The sequence below is a fragment of the Pagrus major genome, chromosome 13 (genome assembly GCF_040436345.1).
Source record: "Pagrus major chromosome 13, Pma_NU_1.0".
Lineage (NCBI taxonomy): Eukaryota > Metazoa > Chordata > Actinopteri > Spariformes > Sparidae > Pagrus > Pagrus major.
Window position 1 is genome coordinate 7888921 of NC_133227.1, and position 23703 is coordinate 7912623.

Sequence of the window (23703 nt, forward strand, 5' to 3'; positions counted from 1 at the left end):
CACAGACTGCAGTCCTGCATTCAGTCCTGGCATTATACAGCATGGATGAAAAACAGAGGAAGCCCCTGCATACCTGTACACTAGCTACACTCCAAAGGTCAACAACAGTTAGAATTAAAGGCCTGAGTCACTGTCAAATTTACATTTCCCATTAGAACCACTGAGTCTACAGTATGAAATATTCATTCACTAATATTCCTGCAAGGATGAATAAATGCTTCCATTAAAAGGCACATTACTGCATTGGCATACTGGCACCACGTCAGCAAAATTAGATCTAAAAGAAGCTATTATTATAGTGAGAAGTCATTATTGTAAATCCATACTGTAAAATAACGCCGCATTTCTGCAAATACTGAACATTCAATCCTATAAGTGAGAGAACAACTCATTGCTATGGACAAAGTTGTTTTCACCTCTGTGGCCAATTTATGCCTCTCATGCAAATACTGTTTCTCTCTCTCATTCGTGGATTGTGTGGGATGATATCTCAATGCTGAATTAAAGGCTATATTTGGAACATCTGAAAAGTGAAAAACGTACACGTGGTGCGTCTGGAACTCAGTGTTCTCTAAAATCCCAAATTCAGGTTTTTCCTTGTTAAAGAAGCCCTAAGAAGGTAATAAATGAGCAGCTTGTGTCACAAAGTAAATGTACTATTTAGTATATTTTGTGTAGCTGTCCAAAGCTTAGCTCAATAACCATGTCTTACATATTTTGGTTAGACACAGACTAATCGTTAACTTATTTTCAATATAATATGAAACTATCATACATTTCGTAGTGATTCAAACTTTATTTAAGCTAATGTAAAGGTTTTATATGCTGAATTCATAAAACATCCAGTGTCCCTCGGCCTAATGATGGTTTAGCCTTACATTTCTGTCATGGAGAATATGTAGACCAGCGACGTCACCTTGCTTTCACATTGGCCTGTGGTTGTCATGGTAGCTAACAGGGCTTATTAAAACTAAACCAAAAAGACCTCACTCTTGACTCTGAAAGAGAACTTACATCACAGGAGCTCAATTATGTCTGAGGTCTTAACACTGAAGGTCGAGGAGACTGAAGACACACATTATCTTTGAATAACAACAGTCAAAATGTTCCACTTACAGCATACTTAAGCTATATGTCCAAAGAGGTGGCTCAATCAGTCGGGTGGCTGCTTCCACATGGATATAAACTTGGACTGTAGTTACTTGTATTCATCATGCTGTATAAAATTGCGAATTCCATTGGCTGCCATAGTAACAGGGATTTTTTGAGGCCTTACACTGCAACTGGATTACCTGAGACACACAAACCAACACTCATGATGTGACAGTTGCTAAATTTTACAGATCCTGTATGTATGGGCCATTCCTTTTTTCCTAATCTCTAAATCCGTGCTAGAATCAAGTGACTATGAATACCTCACAGGGTTTTTATTGATGGAGTAGCTATGTTACATTTTATAGCAACATTATGTATTTATCTTACGTTAAAATAACAGCTTCAATATAATTTTAATCACTCCTATCACTTGTTTCTGTGCTATGTGACTTAATAATACACACAGCTATAACTGATTTTGATAAAACAATCATATTCCATGGAAAAAAAATGTCCCCCTGCTCTGCCTCAACTCTGTGATTTACAGAGTTTCCTGAAAGCGACCTATAACTGATGCAAAGTGTAGCTGCAAATTACCTTTGCTAGCTTAGCCGACCCTGCTTTGAGCACGGCTGAAGAATGTGTGTGTTTACATTGCTATCGCAGCAGCTTTGGACCACCAGGAGGAGGAGGTTTTCAGGTACAGGGCTAGAATATGAGAAGGAACCAGAGCTGGAGGAGCGGTAGCAGAACCGCCTCTCCGAAAAGTCTGAAGAGGACTTTGACGGAGGAAGTTAAGAAAAGAAAAAGAGAGTGACCGAGCGAGTGGCAAGAGACTAGAGTAAATCTTTGACTGGCTTTAGTTGTAAGCGACAGTTTTGCTAAATAAAAGGCGGCAAGATAGACACTGAGCTGGTCATGTTGCTGTTGAGTAGTAAGTTACATTAGCTGGCTTACTAAGTTGTATGTCTTATGTTTGGCTGCAAAGTTGTCAACTTGCTAGTTTTAGATCACAAGGCAAGTAGGCTTATTGCGACAGATGTTTAGCCGGTAGCATGTTAAAGCCAGGTGTTATCGCGTCTGGTTCAGGTTGACATTGGCACTACGGTTCTGCTTGCTTGTGCCAACTTTGACTTCTACATGGCAAAAATGCCTCTAAAATGACGTGTGGTGTTTTGCTTGTAGTTGTAGAACATATTTTACATTACATCTGACAAATTGTTACAGAAAACCTGGGATTTCTATTTACGACAGTTGTGTTGCACTTTTGTTGAAAAAAAGAAAACCAATTGGGGCATTACCTTCTGTTTACGTTGCATTGCTCTATGAATGAAGTGATATAAGAGGACTGATACAAATCACAGCTTCTGTATCTACTACACTAGCACCTGACGTCCTCACATCTTTCAAGCAAAACCTTGAAAAAAAATGTTCTCACACAACGTACTACCATGAGTGATGGGATGCTACATGAAAACAGTATGTTCTGCCAAAGTTAAAACAGTTTTTCTGTTATTTCTTATGAGAAATTTCTGTGCTCTTGGCAATGGCAAAGTGCCCTTTTTACTTTATTGAAGCTGGGAAAGGTGATGTTTAGGCCCCTCAATCCTCCATTTAATGGAAACCAATTAACTGTGCATCTAGAGTCCCTCCTGTGACAGTATGTTTTGTATAACTGTTATTTAAATTTAATTTATTGTTTTTATCTACGCCATCTTTTGTCTTTCTTTCTCTCGCTGTCTTTTTTTTCAACTGCTATCTCTTCCCTGCAAATGCTATTTCTTGTTGGAAGATACCTCAGCCTTGTTACTGTTGGTACTGTTTAGAAAAATCCAATGTGCTAATGATGGGCAAGACATGAAAGATGCAAGGATAGTATGAGAAATATGGCAGAACAGAAAAAATGCACCTGAAAGAGCTCATCAGGTATATGATATGCTACTATTCTGCTTACAGGCCATAGTGCTGAAGCCTGCAATGTGTATTTCATCTGCACAGGAAGACAACTTTATTAAAAAGCCAAAACGTCACAGGGCTGGTACAGCTCCACTGTTGTTTGCTTTCATCCAGAGCCTGTGAAAAGACCTGGTAATAAATCAAGTAGACACATGAAAGCAGATAGTGTAGTATCCTGTGACTGGGGACGCAGTGAAGGAGTCTGATATTTAGATTCCCAGAAGATACATAGAGAGGCTCGGCTCCTCTTGTGTCTCTGCACTACACAAACAGACATCAGAGAAGAATTGAGACACGCTGATGAGGAATATCTAACAACGTGTGGAAGCCTGTTATCTAACAGGGTCTTCAGAGAGCTGTGAGGGTAGAAGAGGAGGAGCGGGTGAGGGAAAATTGAAACAAAAGCTTTGATAGAAGGCAGAGGAAAGGTAGAGGGGGAGTCAAGACTCCTGAAGGACTTTAAAGATGGTAATTTAGAGAAAGCAGCGGTGATGAGAGGAAATTATTCTGAGTGAATGAGACTGTGGAGCACCATGATGTTGAGAGGACTGGAGAGAGGGAGTGAAAAAGCGGAGACAAGACAGAGGGTAAACTCTGCTACATCTGTACGGCAAGAAAACTGACACATAGATGAAAATGAATGAAGTTGGAGAGAAAAAAAAAATGCAGAGAATTTAGGATGAAGAGGGGAGATCAGTGTCAGGAGTCTTTCAGATTATTATTTTTAGGTTGAATTCAGTGTTTATGTTTCGCACTATGCTTTGTGAGAAAGTGTTTAATATGTTAAATAAATGTATGTGCTACAGATAGTTTTGTTTACACAATCACCTTAGAAAAAGACACATACTTAATCCTAACAACTTTTAGAAAACCGTGACCAAGATGATATATGAGTGAGCAAAGTCCCTGGCATACAGCCTATCAGAGCACATTAGTTTTAAATTGACACGCCACTCAAAAACTCTGACTGACATATCACTGTAATGTAACAGACATGCAGCCATGTCAGCATTACTGTCATAGTGGTGCAGCAGCCAAAGAGACAGTCACGAGAAAAACTGCAATTCAACCAAAAAATGGTAATTTTCATTTATCCAAAGTAGGATTTGCCAAACTGTACAAGCTATTCTGCGATAAAGGTTGTGATTAATTGTGCCACTTAGTCACACAAACGTCTTTGAAATCCTGTGAAAGTAATTGTTATATTTCACCACTTCCTCTCCAGCTGCTAAGAAATCTAATGTTGGTTAAACAAAGACGGTCAAACTTTGTTCACTTTGGATTACAAAGGTAAAGCTTAGAATAAAAGATAACAGTCAGAACATTTACCTTGCATAAATTTTAGACAGGCCAGAGCAACTATACTTTCCCATAGGTTTGTGAAATCCATTCCATCTGTCTATTTACGACAGCTTATCATGGTTGCAGTGATACCAAAGCATCCCTTTCCGCAGCTATGTCCTCCAGCTCCTCCGGAAGGATCCTGAAGCTCTCACAAGCCAGGTGGGATATGCAATTTAGCACCTTTGGCATTGTTGTGGTCTGCCCTAGGGTCTACTCCCAGTATGCATCTTGGTCAGACGCCCAAACCTAGATAGCAAAATTGTTGTGGCCAAGATCTTGCCTACACCAGACATGTTCATCCGGCCCACATACCAAGTGTGGATGGCACTTTGACGGTCCACCTCCTGCCCAAGTCTGAGCCAGATCCAGGCACTTCATCAGACTCTTAAAGAAAACTCAACTGATCCCTTTTAATGTCAACCATTTGACTAGCCAAAACTAGTGCATGTGGGTGATGGTTGAGGCAAACATAAGGTAGTAAAGAGAAATTAGCATGTGATAGAAGACAACTGAACTACGTTATCGACATTAAGCAGAGCTGCTATCGTGAGGTCACCAAAATGGACACTCGAATTAGTGACAAGACACAACTGACAATGTTAGATTATTGTTAAGAACACTAATAACTTTTACTCCAACTATACAAGACTGGGTTACTCATAACAACGGACCAAGCACTTGTATTCCTGTGATACCTCCCCCAAGACACCAAAGGAGCCCATACTCGTCCATGGATGCACAACCTCCACTGAACACTCCAGTATCCTTGCAAGAGTAAAAACCTGGTCCAACAGTCCAACAAAGTCTGCATTGCTCCTCCTGAATGAAGGTTTAACAATAATCCAATGTATTACTTTCAAGCCACTTGCTCAATGCTCTACTAGGAAGGGTGAGCAGTGTAATACCCCCCAGCAACTAGAGGCATTTTTGACCACCTCAGTGACCTTCATCAGAGGGAAGGGTAAGTCTTCCCGAAAGCCTTCCAACTCTGCCTCTAGTGTGTTGGCAGGGTTCACAAGTTCCTCAAACTGTTCTCCTTATCACCTGGCAATGTCCCCTGTCTAGGTCAGCAGCACTTCTCCCTTCTTTCTGGTGACCACCAACAAGTTTTTGGGTTGCAGCCATGACAGGCACCACTGACCTTCTGGCAACAACTAGTAACCTCAGTGAACTACACCAGAGGGAAGAGTAAGTCTTGCCTGAATTCTTCCAACCTTGCCTTCAGTGTGTTGGCAGGGTTCACAAGTTCCTCAAACTGTTCTCCTTTATCACCCGACAATATCCCCAGTCTAGTTCAGCAGTACTTCTCCCCTGTTTCTGGTGGCCACCAGCGGGTTCTTGGGTTTCAGCCATTACAGGCATCTGTGACCTTCTAGCAACAACTTGGTCACACAATGGCCCACTCAAAACCATGTCTCCAAGCAAATATTACTGCAGAGGTAAACTGTATGGAGCTTTGTCCTTACCAGGAACGTGACATTCAACCTCCAAGGAGCAAGTCTTTGTAGCACAGGTTCAGCCTTCACCTTCGCCTGTCATCTGACTGCCCAGTTGGCAAAATCGTTGTGGCCCAGATCTGGCCCACACCAGACACGCTCATCCAGCCCACATATTGCATGGAAGGATGGCACTTGGGCGGTCGTTTGTCGCTCAGATCTGGCAAAAAGGAGTGGGTTGCCCAAGTGCCATCACTCCATGTGGTATGTGGGCCAGATAAATGTGTCTGGCACATTTTTGCTATCTGGGTGGCATCAACCCAGCACACAACAACTAATCTTGTATGCGGTGTGCCAATATTGTGGAGTTCATGAATTAAGAAATGTTCCTTGTGTCCAGGGTTTTGTGTGGATTGCATTAGTGCTACAGGGCGGCGATCGGAAGATAATTTATGTTGCACATCAATGATTTTTAAAGTTTAAATCCATAACCATAACTCTCTGCATGTCCTCAGCCTCTGCAGAAATGTAAGAAAACCTCAGCACTTATACCTCCCCAACACTTCCTTTTCAGCCTTATGGCTTGGGATGGCATCCCTTTATTCATATTTTATACTATAAAGCTATAAAGGATAGTAACATTAACAGCATTCATACTCCTCAGAAAAAAGGTTCTTTAAGAATTGAAAATCGCAATGTTATCTCTCTGAAAAAGAGCCTTCCAAGTCAGAACTCTCCAAGATTTAACACAGCATTAGGAGTCATGATGAGATGTCTCCAGTGGCCAGACATTTTCAGTTGGACATGACATTTGCTTCTTTGAGGTTTCAGGGCACAGAGGTACTGAAGTCTTTGAAATGCCAAGGGGACAGTGGATGGAGTATTTGAACAGCTAGACTCTTTTTGAATACAATGACCTAGAGTGTCTTAGAGACTTAGAAAAACGGAATAAGGTCCTTAATGTAAAAAGGCAAACAAGTCAATCTCAATGGACATGTACCGCATTTCTTTGTTCATTGAAATTACATACAGGTTGTGATTACAGTCCTGAAGGGGTAAAAAGACCAAAAAAAGGTGAACGCAGTATCAGAAGATAGTGTCTCCATGTCTGGAGCACTGATTGAGGCAGCGAAGTAGCTTAGAAAGAAGTAACAGAACAGATGGAAGTAAGAGGTAAGTGGGGAATATACATTGCATGCTGAGGGGTTGTGGAGATGCGTGGGGTGGTACTGTACCTCTGTTGCCAGTGACTGTGGGGTCTGAGGCGTGGGTGCCTAATAGGGCTGTAGGATCTGGAGGGATGGGATGTAGGGGGGGAGTGGTGGATGGAGGCGGGGTTGTGGGGGCGTCTGGTGGAGGGGACAGACAGACACATATACACAAAAACAATACAACAACAACAAAAAATGAATCAAAACAGGGGCAGTTAAACATTAAATAATGATGGGAAATACATAAAGGGCAAAACTATAACACAATTCAAAGCATAAACATATGATTGTTGAAAACTTTCTACAAAGCAAAAATGAATTACTGTTGATGCAAAATGATACACTACACAAAAAATAATATTTCAAGCATTGCTGACCTCTTCTGCTGGTCAGCAAGGCTTTCTCACTAATTCAGAGAGGTGCATTTCATGGATCACTGAAATATATTTTTATCCTATGACTAAATGGTTTGTTGTTTACTTTACGAACCTTAAATGACCTCCATTACTTCAAAACTGAAAGCCTCTTGTATGAGTGCGTTTTAATGATTCTCTTTGGGTCAGTGTTCACATGAGTCATATTTGAAATGATGTTAAATAGCTGAACATCTCATATACACTTTTGTGTTACTACTCTTTAGCATATACTGAGCGTGAGGGCTAATGGAAGAAAAGTCTCACTCCATATTTTCTTTGTCATTATGGATTAAAATGTTCCGTCTTTGAATGTAAGGGTATTTTCTGTAGTAGGAGAACAGGATTAACCTTGAATCTCCTAATGTCTGCTGATGTCTGTGAGGATAGATCCTGTACCGGGAAGCTCTCAACATGTGCAAGGGAAGAGAGTTGGATAAAACGAAGTGAGGAAATTACAAATGATCGGTGCCAATTACCCACGTTGACTTGAAAAAAAGGTAGCCAAGCTGCATTACTATGCTCTGTTTTTGACTTCTCTCTACAGTTTAATAACAGAGCAGTGCAGATACAGTGCTTCATTCAAGGAAATATTTCCCCCTCACATGTTAAACCAACAGGAAAAATGGGTCTGAAACATTACGTGACAAAGTTAATGAGGTTACACTACCACCTTGGCTTTTATGTTTATGCCATGCTGCTTTTTTTTTTTTACAGCTTTTAATTGGCTATGGTACGCTTTCTCAGGGCCGACTGTCCTGCGTGTCTCTGTGACATTTCAGCCCAGGCGTGAATCACTGAGCAGCTAAGTACGTGTCTTCAGGAAAGAGGGAAGAGAGAAAACGTCTCCTCGTTGGAGGGGAACCATTAAAAAGGTATTTTCCAAGAATTATGGCTGCAATTGTAAAAGGCTAAAAGGTGTGCTAATCACTAATGAAGGGTAGGAACAGACTGGGTGCCATTTCAAAGGAACACGTAATGAATCTGGATAGAACTCTTTGACCCTCCCATACCCAATTGCCTTCTTTGTGCTGCAGAATTAGTCAGTTTAATAACCTCGCTGTCATTAAGTGCGTTGGTTATTCTTGTTGTTACATTCAGCTGGCATTTGAGGGAATTGTTAGGTGCACACAGAAAGCGTGGCATGTGGGGGCAATTAGGAGAGGAAGTGCAAATCTCAGAAATATGTGATGAAACTTCCAAGGCTTATGCAATAAAGGCTGCTGATGAGCCTATTTTAGTGGACCAATAAATTATTAAAGGAGATAATTACATTATTTATCTTTCAACTTGGTGAACCTAATCAATATGCTGCTAACTGTGGCAATTTAACTGGCATGGATATCAGTCTCTCCCTGCTTACCTGTGGTAAATTGTGCTTGGGAAATTCACATCTCAGCCTTCACACAAGATTTTAATTTGAAGGAAAAAGTACCATAAATATCAAATGGTATGTATCACTCCTCAGTCCCGACCTGTGTTGTGGCTTTGAATGCAAATATGGCAGCTGCAAGTGATTTGTTTTAGCTAAATATTTGAGTAATAGAGCTGTAAAAGTTGTTATTACTACTTTAAGAATGGTTTGAAAAAAGTCATCATACAGTTTAAACCAAAAAACGCAGAATGTTTATATCTTAACATTTGTCTTGTCACTGTTGCCACTTTGTCGTATGAGCATAAAATCAAAAACGATGTGTGACGGCAGCATTAATAATTATGAGTTGTATAACACTGGGAATTTACCTTGTCCTTACTTGACCCATTTTAATTCTACTCAGCACTGCCAGCTGAAGATCAAGTTGTAAGCTATTAAAATCATACAGTTGGAGGATGAGATTATATTTATGTGACATTTACAGTCGTTTGAAACATGGATCTATTAAAGAGCTTGACTGTCCATGCCGTAATTTTTCCTTCTGTGAGTCTTCTGTGAGTCTATTGTTGGAGAAGTAATTAACCTATAGGCAATATTTCTGTTTTGGTTGACATTCAAACTTTCAACCTTATGGGGTATGGACGGCAGACACGCCCATGGTTCTATTCCAGCTGATATTACACTTTCCACATCCACGCAGCTGCAAAATATATGACTGCACTGACAAACGTGTAAACCTGTGTATGCAGAAAGCCAATGGTAAAAATCAATACAACGTCCATCGACTGTATCTGCTTCTTACTTCATTGGGTATCCGCATACACATACATGTTTACACATTTGTCAGGCACAAACAAACCTTTGCAGACATATGATATAATAGGCCTACATTACCGGCAGTTTACTCTGAAATTATTTTGCATTTTGACAGTTCTGTTCAAGAGTTTTACATCCAGGTTAAACATACTGTAGTTACACATATGACACTATTCATAGATGTACACAGCACATCAAACATTGATGATATCACATTATTTTTTATCATTTTGGTTTAGCAACAGCATAGACTGATGTATAAAAAAATCATCTATTCCAGGGCAGAAATTGATATTCTCCATTAACACCATGCAATGAGTCTGAAGATATACTGTTAGTAAGTCTGAGCATGCTCTTGTTGCAGATAATGACATTTATGTTGCTGGGCAACCTAGTCTCAACCTGAGCCATGTAAAAGACCCATCAGTCCAGTGTCACTGTCGCATTTGGCCCTGCCTACCTGTGAAACGACAGGGCCTCATTCTGTGGTCAAGTGAGCATTGACAAACATGCAACTCATTCAAAATAAAGACACCAAAACTCCTTCAGTTTGGTTTAGGAAAGGATATTGGTTGCCTGGGTGAATGAACCAACCCAAACCTACTTGTTAATAAAGATTTTACGACTCTTCCTACTACATTTGTCTCTTGCTCTCATCATTATCATTATTGCCCACTGTTGTTACTGCACCTTCATACACCCAGTAAATTTGTGCCGAGGCGAGGCAAACTGTCACACTCACACACTGTTCTTTAGTGGATCTGTGTGTCTATTACACACTTTGCTGTGAGACTGGGCTGTGCGTGGGACCCTTGCAGCCATTCAGATGCAGAAAGTAAACATTGGCTATTACTGTGAAATGTCTACATTCATTAAATGTAATCTAGAACAGCACTGGAGGCACATAAAGCAGAGTGATAAATGTATGGTCTCATCAATTAATCAAACTTAACTTCATGGCACTTTATGATTTTTCACTAATGGGTTATTTATTATGTTGTTTAGCATTTGTAGAATTTTAATGTATAAATATTCCTGACTCCTGAGGTTTTCATGTGTTGCTGTGGCCTTGGCTACGACCAGCAGGAAGCACATCCTGAACTATTGATAGTGACCTTGCATCTGTCATCAGCTCCACATCTGGTTATTACTCACCCATCAAGGACAGTCAAGAACACACAAGAAATCACTTGAGCTCTGGAAAACATGGCAATCGGCACGTGAGAGGTTTGTTTCTCTCGTTTCTTTCCATCAGATTAGGTCTGCTTTTAAATACGAGAGCAAACGAACCACCCCCCTAGGTGCCTGTAATAATCATCAAGTAATATTTTATTGATCCACTTTGGGAAATTCTTTTTTGCCTCCAGTCATGTGGTCTCTCTGGCCAAAAACTACCAGCTTTTTTGTCCCTCATCACACACTGTTCCTAAAACAGAGGGAAAAAGAGATGTGTCACCGCTCTGCTCTTTTTTTAAGCATTATTACTTAATGCCAAGAGACAAATGGCAGTGGAGAAAAGGATGAGCTATCTGTTTTCCCTACAGTGAGTCCCTTTATCCTCCACCTCCTCTGGCGTTACTAGGAATTACTTATCCTTCCTGGTGATATTCCTGACAACGCAGCACTAAATTCTGCCTCCCTCACACATTTCCCTCCTGGTGTATTTGTGTGTGTGTGTGTGTGTGTCTGTGTGTGTGTGTGTGTGTGTGTGTGTGTGTAGGATCTGGAACGCAGGTTTATTTAAGGAAAGGCGTTGGTGGCATTTGTGTCACCTGAGGCCCGTATTCTCCCTGTGAGAGATGGTACCACTAATCACTCACAGCACTGATACAGTATGCAGATCAGGAGGTATTAAAAGCCTGTTTTTTACAATGGAGTTTGGTGCTTGTGCCTGTGGGGTTTATACTCTCCACTATTTATATAAAGCATTGTTGAAGTCCTGCGTCCTCATCTTTTTTTCCTTTTACAGGTCCTTCATCTGTCACTGGTGTCAGGCTGATGAAGATTTGTCTCTGCTCCTTTGCAGGTCATCACAAAAAAAAAACATGATTACCTACACAGCAGCATTTCCTGTGAACTCACCATAGACGTAGAGTACATATTCAGCACTGCTGGTCCCTAGGTGGTTGCCAGCTTCGCAGCGGTAGGTGCCATTGTCTGTCTTGTTGAGTGAAGTAAAGGTGAGCTCCCTCCCCTCGACAATCATCCTGTCCAGGTCAGGAAGTTCACCCCCGTCCTTTGTCCACTTCACGGGATCCGGCCTGTGAGGTTAGAGGATGTGAAAGAGAGACATGACATGATACATGTACCTTTCTGATGCATTATATAAAAGGATGGCATCAACTAATGCAGAATGTGAGTGACTTACGAAGGGTTGCCTTTGGACACACACTCCAGCTTTAAGTATTGACCCTCCTGAGGGACTGCAAGGGAGTGGACGATCTCCACACGAGGAGCATCTAAAAAAGACAGAGGAGGTTTGAAGTGAGGTCGTCCATATGGAAAACATTAACATTTAGATGACTTTTAGCTTCATATTGTGATGTGATATAATGATTTGCATAAAAAAAAAATCCAATGGCAATAAGATATGAGACAAAAATAGTAAATTCCGTTTTGAGTTTTCCTTGAATAAAATGATACGATTTTTTAAATATTCAAATATAATTATCGAAGATGTCACCTGGTGACAGTTTTAATAAGATATAATAAAAAAAGAACTCTAATTTATGATTTTTCATTATAAGAATATTGTAATGATTCAAATTAAGTACATGGAGATTTTAATCGACAATCAATTTAATTTATGTCTAGACCAGCTTGATATAGTGTGATAAAAGCAAATGTACTGTAAATGTTATGTAATATGTATGTATATATATATATATATATATATATATATATACACACACACGCACATATATATTAAATTACATATATATACACATATATAAGTTATCATAATAACCATCATTAATTAATGGCATTTATGTTAATTAAACTTCTATTAATAGCTGCTAACAAACAATGAAATGCTTTATAAAACATTTATCAAGCAATTGTAAAGGTTTATAAACGTCATTTGCAACTTTACAGAAATTAATTGCTTAATAAATGGCTTATAAAGCATTTCATTATTTTTAGACAGTCAAATAACTATTAAAGGTGCAATATGTAAGATTTTTATTTGACGAACCAAAATTATAAGAAGCATGTGAAAAGCAATTTCCTCGTTATGACATTGAGGTATTATGTTGCTGCTACACTCCCCTGGTGCTCTGAGCTCCCATGGTGGACCGCTAGATGCACAGCCAACAGAGCTAGCCAGCTAACAGCAGCTATAGTTAGCAGCATTAGGCATTTACTCTGGTGATCTGCTGACCCCTCTTTGTCTGGAATATGAATTAGACAGCTGGCCAAACATTACATATTGCAGCTTTAACTAAAGGTTAATTACCTATAAATTTACCATTTATTAATGATGGTTACTATGAGGTCTTACCAGATGTTCAAACTTTAAAATAACAGAATTATAAACAGTGCAACGTGGGTTTGATTAGGTTGAATGCCAGCTAACAGGATTCTGCAGCTGTAAAACGATCTCTATGAAGGCGATTTAGTAAAGGGTATGTGTGTCTTTGTGTGTACACTCACAGTGGACCTCCAGTACTTCAGTGGCCTGCTGCGGTGTCTGTGTTAGTGCCACATGGTCCACTTTGCAGGTGTAGGCCACTCCATCATCATTTCTGTCCACATGCAGCTGCAGGGAGCTCCGTACTGTAAATGTCTTCCCGCTTGCATTCACCTCTTTGGCACCTTTGGAGAGAGTTGCATAATGTCAAGGATGCAGCATATTTATCTTGTGAGGTGTGATGGACACACACCAACGTGATGTTTGGTTAAGCCCTGATTCTGGTTTTATCTTCATCATAGTTCTTTGGGGGAATTATGCATGCAATCATTCCTGTGAGATAATGTATTTACAAAACTACAACACGAACAGGAGCTAAAAAGTCCAGCCCACCTCACAGGGACGCTGCTTTGACATCCGAACAGTACACGTCCAATTGTGGTCACGCCTCTAACAAAACCCACCAGCCTGTTTATATTTAAATTTCAGGACTTTGTCACCACCTACCTTCTCTGCCTGTGGCCTCCTTGGCTTCACCGCTCCCACACAATGTCTAACTCTCACCAAACAGCTTCATGCACTTCAATTCACTTCACAACCATTTCCAGCCTCATTGGGAGAAAAACATTCCCAATCAGACATTTGGCATTAACTTCAATCAGCCTTGTTGCAAAGTGTCATCATGCACAGTCCTCTCCATCTGTAAAACCTGCTCTCACTGCCACACCTGCCTTGTGATCCCAACCAAACAGCTGATCCATCGCTCCATGCCCATCAACACAGCAATCATTGCCAAGGCATCGGAGAACGAAGCGTCCTCAAATGATCTACATGATGTCCTGAAAAATTGGCTTATTCCTTGATCACATCATTACACGTTTTGCTTCATTTGCCTTCCCAATGATGTCGGCCTACGATAAGCCAAATGTGTTTGATTAAAGTTTCACGACCACCTCATGACGGCAAACTCTGACCACAAGATTGAACTATTTTTAGTGCCAAATTAGCGTGTATATGTGGTTTTTAAAAAGGTTGGTGGACTCGCTTAAAATAGGCCATTGTCTGTAGACTAGTTTGCCTTTCTGTTTTTCATTAGTGTGTCATGTTCAAGGAACACGGAACAGTGACATTGTTGTTTTATAGCTTTTACTTCAGTCTCTCTTTTAAACTCAGTGCCTACTGAATGATGTTTTAATGCCGCTTACGCACCCACATCCTTAACTTCAACGCCTGCCACAGCAGCACGTCGCAAAAGGTGAAAAAATTAGCATCTCCACCTGGGTCTCACATCTCCAACACTGCTGATCTGAGCTGGAGCTGTTAAATACCCACAGAGTCATTTTACCCAGGTATGAATTCCTGCTGTAAAATGAAGAATCGTTATCTAAATACTCGAGCTGTGATGTTTTAACTAATCGTCATGACATTTCGTTTAATGATAATCTCAATAAAACAAAAACAAAATAATTAATTCCTGTAAGTAAGAACATTAAAGGGCCATTGTTCTGAGGAAGACATGATCAACACCAGAATATGTCTGAGAGACTGCAGAGAACACTATGCTTGGGTCTTCTCTCCATGCCACATCTATTAAAGAGATCAGATTCATCACACCAAGTCTGTAATTCTTCAGAGAATTAGCAACTCTCTAACTTCAACAAGGAGAATTTTCCCACTGAAAACAGAAGCCAGATGTTTCTGGGTTATTGTCCAGAGTGAGAGGGGCTTACATGTCCTTAGAATCTCATTGGCTTGTACTGAAGCATCAACCCTGCAAACGGTGATGCCTGGTAAGTAGAGAGGCCCTTCTAGCTAGAGGGTCATAGAGTGACTCCCACACCACTGACTTTCGCTGTCCCTGACACGTCCTTGAGCTTGCGACGCTCTGGTCAGGTTGCCCTGTGCACTGTCCAGATGAACAGAGTTTCAATGCAACACAGTTTTACCAGGCTGTAAAAATAAAGTTAAGGAAAGATTTACCCTCTGGATTTTGGAAAATTCAATATCCTCTATAGTGATTCCTGCACAAATTCATTCCTAAATAATTGAAGAAGGGTGGCTGTGTTCAGGTAGCAGACAACATTTAACAATATCTGCCAATTTTTGATGAATTCCCCTCAGCCTACACACATGACACCAATGTTCTCCGAAATTCAGAGACTGTTAAGTAGGTGTTATGTAACACCAATGACCATCCTCTGCCAGAACACAATTTTAAGCCAGCATTCAAAACTCGCTACTGCTTGCTTTGCTTTTACCCACCGGCCGTTTCACAACTTAACTGCTTATACATATCCTCCTCCAAGCAGGTATTTTTAACGCGCACTTCTTTTCAATCACATCTGTTCAACCAGTCCTTTGGGGGTGGTCGGTCTGCTCACATCATGCCTGCAGCCAGTAGTTTAAATCGTATCAAGCTGGTTCATACACACTCCTACAAGGTCTTTTTTATTTCAAAAACAGACTTTTATACCGTTTCTGCTGCCCGGGCTTATCTCTGCATTCAGGTGTTGCCCTGCTTTGTAAAATCCCTTTGTTTCTTCTCACCAAAGCAAATTCAAGAAAAGCATCAGTGTAAATGTACAGTCTCTCTCTCTCATGCTGGACGCCTTTGTTTGTATCTCCTAAAGAGACTGTTTACGCTCCATATCCTTCTCTCCTGTGCGCTCATCTGCTCCACTTTCGAAGTATTCCACCCCACTGTCTCCTCTCCCTCTCCATTCTGCCAATCAACTATTCTGCTCAGTCACTTTCCCCCAACTGAGGCAATAAGCCCGCCTCCCCTAGAGATGAATGACTGACAGGTCTGCAGTGTTAGCAACATCCAGCCAGACAACAGGAGAGAGGGAAAATGGCTGGCTTTCTTCACAAAGAAGAAACTGCAGGAGAGTGAGGAAGAGCGGGGGGCTTGAGAGAGAGGACATAGGATATCTTATATCTTATATCATGGCGTGCTTTAGCAGTTGCAAGCATTCTCCTGTTGTTTCTAGTAGTTATTCCACGTCCTCATAGACTGCTTCTCCCTGCCTCTTCATCTGTTCTCTTCGTGCCTTTCTCTATCTGTTTGCAGCCCTGAGGTTCCTTCCACAGATCGCTCATTCCTTCTTGTTCTCTTGTTAATATTTGTACGTTATTGTTGAGGTTGGTATTGGGGTTAATGAGTCGGCTAACTGGAACTTTGTTCATTCAACTGACAAGCTGAGATGAGTCATAGTGAATGAACTCAATGAATCATTGTGAAGTGTGCAGTTTGATTGTGCTCATACTTTCTGCTGTTCAAGACCAGAGTTTAAGTACTTCAGTCGTTGTGATAGGCACTCAGCGATGCCCCGATAGCAACTAACCTAATGTTCTGTCTGTACTTTAAAAGTTTTCAATTTCTTACTGTGGGTTGGCTTTCGGCATAACACGCAAGATTTCTTCTCAAGTTAGTTCCAGACTGAGAAGCTCTGTTTCTCTATAAATCTGCTGTGTGATTTAAGTGTCTAGACCCATTTAGATTCTCGTCTCATGGCGATTTGAAGGGACTCTGATTGCCTCTGTGGGATCCAGGATAAGAGTACTACAAAAACCGACTTGCTCCCACTAAAGTTTGGGTTCATTAATGTCATTATATGGTCCAAAAGCTTCTCAGATCCACTTTGAGAACATAATAACGGTTGTCTAACAGCGAGTAAAGTGCGCCAATCTGCATCCACTCTGTTCCGCACTGTTGTGTGCGGGTGTGTACACGTGTGTGGGTGAAAAGGTATAATTGCTCTATAAATATCTTATTACATTTGAAGAGCAGCTGAAAGGAGCAGCTGACATTGAGATGCCATTAAAGCTAAAGCTTGTCGATCAGAAAACTCATCTGGCCAGTCTCATACCAAACATGCTGATTTTTGGAACGAGAGTTGCTTTTGGAACTGATCAAATAAATCATGTCATAGAGCAGCTACGGAGATACTTTAAGCTGCCACCGGCAACTTCACACGTTATTGGCTCTTGTGGTGCATTATAATGTTGGGCAGAAACAACAAGCAGGATTGCTGAAAGACTGTTTGAAGTCTCGATGGCCAGAAGTTGCTGAATGAGAGAAAATGTCTTCATCGGCCTGAATGAACAAAGATGGGTTCAGCCATTCTCTGTGGAAGAATTTGCCTTCTGCAGTGTTTCTATATCAAACTCCCTAATAGTTAAAACATGGAATCTTTTCTTATGCAGCCTGATTCAGAATAAAACACTAAGGTCTGTACTGTATATTACATTACACACAGTAGATTTTGACAAGAGTTTCTATATAAAAGTAACAAAACCCAGCTTGAATTCTCTTTATATTTTCATTTAAACTCATTTAACTGAAAAATGCATTTTCTCTAAGCTCTTGGACCTGTCACTGTGAATATGTACTGTATATAAATATAATACTAAAGCAATCCCACATGCATTATACTGTTATAACATTGCTTGACTCTCTCGCACAGATTTTTTTCTCAGTCTACCCATAGCTAATTTTATTTTAGAGTACGATGCAGCATTTCTTGGGATGATTTCAATTTGGTCGGACACAAACAGTGGATACCGAATGAAAGAGCGAGAAGCTTGTTTTGTTTGCTCTAATTACTGAATCACAATCAGTCAAAGAGCTTTTTTAAAATGTCCAAACAGCCACAAACACACTTGTGTAGATTCACAGAGGTATAAGTCTTTACATTTTTATACAGCCAACATGATTAACATTAAAATTGTTGGGAATTTCAACATGCACAAAAAAGTGTATGCTTTTTAAGAATCAGAAAAATAAACCCCATCCGCCCGTATTCACCTGTAATACTACTCAACAAAAAGCCTGGCAGCATTTGGCTGTGACTGCGGCGCACTGTTCTGTGGGTGGCTGCTCAGAGCTCTGCATCATTGGTGTGAGCCAAGACGGAGCCTTGGAGGATTAGAAATGGAAATGACAGACGTAAAAAATGTAGGAATCTGACCCTTTTTACGTCATTTCACAGGAGAGAGGGACGGTACAAGAAAAGAAGACGAAGGGGCAGCGAGAAAGACAGAGGAGGGCTGCTGGGGGCGAAGGAATCATCGACAACGACGACGACACAGCTGATTAATCCTGGCAGTGGGGGTCTGAGGGCTGACTCAACGTACCCTGAACTGCATCCCATCTAAGATTTAAAACAATTTGCTCGAGCGAGAACAATGTAAAATTGTTTGTGGGTGAGGGTGAGGATAATCGAAACATATACTCATTTAGATACAATACAATTAACTATGTTAGATAAATACCTGCTTCCTCTGCCTCTCAGATGAGCTGCACAGCAATGACTAAACTTTTAAACAGGAGCATTAATACACAGCAGGCTCCAGCTCCAGTCAGGTGTGGAGATGATGTATTGTGCCCTGCTCCTTCTTCTCACATATTCTGGCTACTGTGCAGTGTTCAGGGAGCTGTTGGCAGCCTGTAAGCATCCTGCCCAGTCTGACCTGTCTTACCAGCTCAACTGACGGCTGACTACAACCAGGGAGCACTGTTAAATGTTAGGAGAGTTTCTATCAGTGCCTGGCAGACCTGTATCATAATGTCCTTTCTGACATGAGGCTCCCTGAGCATTCACAGCTAAGATGTGTCTATGAAGACGGGTTTTTCACCGGCCCTCAAAAGGAGAGGTCTGGTCTGTGTCGGTGCCTTGGCATTTAGAACTGGACAGGTGCTCCACCTCCAAGATGTTGCTCTTAATGGCCACAGACAGTGGGTGTAACAATCTGACCTCCTCTCTTCTTTCGCCACAGCACTCGAGTCTAAGCCTGTTAACCTGATCACACGCTGGTATGATGCCAGAGACAGAGGATAAGTTAGCTGCACCTCTACGTGGGCATATTTTATCAAGGTGAAATAGGTCCAAAGAAAGAAAGAAAGAAAGAGGAGGAGGAGGAGGTATCCATTTTCAAGATTTTTCTGCTTTTTATTTGAGAACTGAAACCGAAAGATGAAACTTAAAGTTGCAATGCCACAAAAAAGATTTAAGACAACATAAAACCAGAGTGTTATAGTTTGGCAAAAAGGTGAGGACCCAAATGACAAGCAAGTTTTAATGATGTAAGCTGAAGGCCAACTCCCCCTCCCAAAAAATAATGCAAGCAACAAAAAGGCAGGTAAAAAAAGCTGGCAACAAAAAAGGCAACAAGGAGAATCCAAGAAACTGAGTAATAAAATGGAGGACAAACCATAAAGCCATAGGGAACAAATCAGTAACACAGGGAACACCCAAGGACCGGAGAACAGACACAAGAACACAGGATGAAGTGAAGGGAAAAACAAGGCTTAAATACACAGGAATGATTAACTAGGGGGTAACACGTGTACAAAGAAAAACAGTTACAAAAAGACAAAGACAGGAAGTGAAAAGAAAAATGACACACAAGGAGAGGCCTTCAACACAAAACTAGAAATGTGAAGACTAAAACTCTGGACCATGACACAGAGAGATGTGTACAGTGACTTAATAAGAATTAAATTGTAGCTGCAACAATTAGACAAAGTTGAAAGAAAATGTATCTTTTCTTTTGATAGCAAAAATGTCAAATATTTGCTGGTGGCAGCTTCTTAAATGTAAGGATTTGATGCTATGGTAGTAAATAAAGTCTGTGTTTTGGACTCTCGGTTGAACCAAAGAGGCACTCTGAACACATCACATTGGGCTCTGGAAAACATACTTTTTTGACAATTTATAAACAGAATCATGACATGACTACCTGTGAAAGTAATCAGCAAATCAATCGATAATAAATATGATCATTATTTGCAACCCTAATCACATACCAAACTGATAGATTTCTTCAGATCTCATGTCAGGCTCATCCACTACGTGTGTGCATGCATGCAAGTATCTCTGTGCTTGTGCTGCACATGCATACAGGATAGAGAGGGTGAATATGCGTTTTTGTGTGTGCATCTTTTATTCATGCCAGTCTGACTCGCAGGAGCCATCTTGAAATTACATCTTTAATGGCCATTGATCCGCTCCACCCCAGGGAGCTGGATAGTACAAATGTAGTCCCAACACAGACTTTTAAAGCAGTGTGCAAGGTTGTCTAACACTGCCCAGATTACTGAAAAAAAAAAAAGTATTTTTTTTCTTGTAACTAGAAAACTTCTTTAAAATCCACAAGTTAATTCTTATTTTAGTGTTCACAATGACACTAGCGCTCTCATCCACTTCAACATCTTTGCCTTTGAAATGAGCTCCAGGAGCTATTTCCTATTCACTTTCCTCAATAGCTCTTTCGAGAGCAAACCTCAGAATAATGATGGCCACCTTATTCTGTTCTCACTCACAGTAGTCAAGGACAATTACCCATAAATGAAGAAATAGCTGGCACTATTTCAAAAGGTTGTTCAGTCACTGTTCAACTCTTTAGTGAACGGGCAGCGGATTTGAGTGATAGCATACTGAAAAGTCAGCAGACAACGACCTAAAATAGTGTGAGCTGTGTCTGCAGTAATAGTTCCTTGTCCTTGACTAACAAGTTTGACAACAGAATAGAGATGTGACCGCGAGCGAATTTGATTCAAATCTTTGTGCTTTTTTCTCCCTTAAGCCCCCTTGGAATAGAGTTATCGCGTAACACGATGAAGCAATAACCTCTACAGTTTAGGTCAGAGAGTATGATAATACGAGTCCGATAGCGAACATCCCCACCCTTATTTCAAATAAATATTCATTTCATCTCTGTCGTGCTTGGTCTCCACGCAGCTCCCTCTGGTTCAGTGGTGTGTAAACAACTGCTACATGTGCTGATATTGGCAGAGGTCTCCCTGGGTTATGGTGTGTAACTGAGATAGAAATATATCATTACTGGGTGGGGACTGAGGGGATCTGAGGGACAAAGAGACTGAGAAATAAGAATATTGGATTCCGTTCCACACACACAAGCTTAAATCCTTACATGCGGGCTGTCTGCTCCATCTGTCTGTTTTGCTCACCCACACATATAAGCAGATGAACGCACACACACACATACACACACACACACACGTTTAGCATAGTGAGTCCGTTAACTGCATGCGAATGGGTGATGGACTGCTCCAGTGGCTCTGCTGGTAATATAATCTTCTCTATTCCCCCAGATCCCACACCAATATGTCACAATTGTCATTTATTCCCAGCATGGTCACCCACAATCAGATGGCTTTTTACATTGAACACACCCCGATGCTGTCAGGATGATGAACACTTCAAGTGCACTCACACACACCCACACGTGCGTACATACATTGTGTATAAACATGTGTCACTCTCTGTGTTCATGTTTATTTATTTAGTCAGGTTTAAGAAGAAGGTCCAACCACCAGAGAGCGGCTTGCTGGGTTAGTTTGACCCACTGAAATGCAACACACAGTTGCAGGTACATTTACACACAAATAAACTCTCAGCTGTTGTCATATATAACGAGTCAGCCTGACTGTGTCCAGATAATTACTCACACCTTAATACTAAGAGACGGTAGACCAATTAGTGGCAGAATTGTATTTATGGCGGCACAAGGAAGATGTAAATGTGTAAATTGTCAATCATAATGTCGACATGTCCTGAATACGTCTGTCAAACGCATCACACTGAGCAATGAGCTGCTAATTAAAAACAGACACCTACTCGTCAGGAACGACAGGAAACTAATCAACAGATCACTGTTTCCTTCACCCTTGAGACTATCATGTGTTTCAACATTTCTACAATAAACCTTTCTGTATTTACAGATTATTTCTACTGGTTTAATAAAAAAGTGAATTGTGACAAGGTTCGCCACTGAGGTAAACGTGGAGTTGGATGAACATGATGACACAGATTCAATAACATCTCCCAACTACAGTTAATTAAATAGAAAGATGCCATGATAGCTGCTTAAAACTGTGCGGAACACCAGCATTGATTTGGGCTTATCTGCTTGCTTATCTGGACCCTTGGAAACCCTAATGCGAGATAGCAGGCTGAGCTGTCTGGGCTTAAGCTCGGGTAGAAAGGTTGTGATGGCAGACGCTAAGAGAGGGCCGAAAACTTTGCCTCTGATTGGAATTCTTTACGAGTCCTAAAGCAGATCTGACAAGAATCTTCTAATCTGACATTTGGATGAAAGTCTCAAGGTTCTGCTTTCTGTTCTGGGACAACAATGTTGATTATTTTCCCTTTTTTGTTTATTTACATATATCATCATATTCTTTACCAAGGCGTAGGTTTTGTTTCAACATTACAGCTGATGGAGTGTAAGTATATTTACTCGAGTATTGCGTTTGAGTTACTTGTACATTACTACAATATTTCTATTGATCCTTCATCCAAGTTTAGTGGGAATCTGTTCAGTAGTTTTCATGTAATCCTGCTCACAAACCAACCAACCAACCAACCAACATGGCTGAAAACACAACCTCCTTAGTGGAGGTAAATATTGGAGGGGAACTGGCCCCCCAAATCTACGCCTACTGTATGTCATGCTGTTGTATGTCAACAGTGTCACTGTTACAGGGCGTATGTATCATAGATTCAGAAAGACAAACCTGAACACACTATTTGCGTCCTTTGTGGGTAAGTGAACCAACCTTGTCACAGTGAATAATGTACTTATATAAAACTGTACAAGGCCCAAATTAAAGATAGCAGTGTGCCAAGTTGAGCAGAGAATTATTGCATCTGACCTTAATAAGGAAGCCCGTCCTCCTGAGACTACCTTCACTTCAAACCACCAGGGATATCTCTGACTACCTGTTAACTTTCTGTGGTAAATTAAAAGAAAATTATGCCCTGGCTGTGTTTCCATTTGCCTTACAGGGAGCTCCTCTCTCAGTAGTGGGCCTCTGGGAGACTCAATAATCACCAGCAGAGACACAATAAGCCTGTAAGGAAAAATAGTCACTCTGCTAATTAGTGTATGCTCTTTTTTTATATAAGCTTCACGTTCCTCAGAAGAGCAACAAGAGGAAATATAAAGTGGAGTGACAAACTACTATAAAAGATTAGTTAGATTACAACAATGTTAAAAAAACAACAATATGCGACTTGGGGATCTGCTCATAAACAGAATTTAATGACTAAAAGATGTCTAAGATTATTGTTTACAGGATATTAAAGTGCGATAGCGGTTATAGAGAGCAACAAGTATTCTGTTTAATTTTAATGAATGATGAGCAAAACACGGGGTTTTGTCAGTGTTAATGAGCTTAAGCATAGCAAGACTATTAGCTCTGTAGTACGCAAGTTCGGTGATGTTACCAGGCGATTCTTATGTGTGTCTGTTGAAGCAGAAACGTGTTTAAAAATAAATAAAAAAATGTATTTTTAATTGTAAAACATATTGTACATTAATCTGAGCACAGAACTAAATGTGCACCAGATGCAAGAGAGAGGCCTCTGCAATGCTGATGACAGAGAAGCCAAAAAAAGAA

At 40.6% G+C, this 23703-nt stretch overlaps 1 protein-coding gene across 2 annotated transcripts in view; it reads right to left on the bottom strand.

Moving 5' to 3' along the window:
• The window catches only part of cadm2a (cell adhesion molecule 2a), a 242838-nt gene that overhangs the window by 17413 nt on the left and 201722 nt on the right, over window positions 1–23703 (bottom strand). For both annotated transcript variants that reach the window (XM_073479019.1, XM_073479017.1), the window contains 4 exons: window positions 13301–13462; window positions 12015–12105; window positions 11729–11907; window positions 7067–7180 (listed from right to left, as the gene is read on the bottom strand). In XM_073479019.1, the coding sequence (XP_073335120.1) occupies window positions 7067–7180; window positions 11729–11907; window positions 12015–12105; window positions 13301–13462 (546 nt within the window). The remainder of the gene's footprint in view (window positions 1–7066; window positions 7181–11728; window positions 11908–12014; window positions 12106–13300; window positions 13463–23703) is intronic.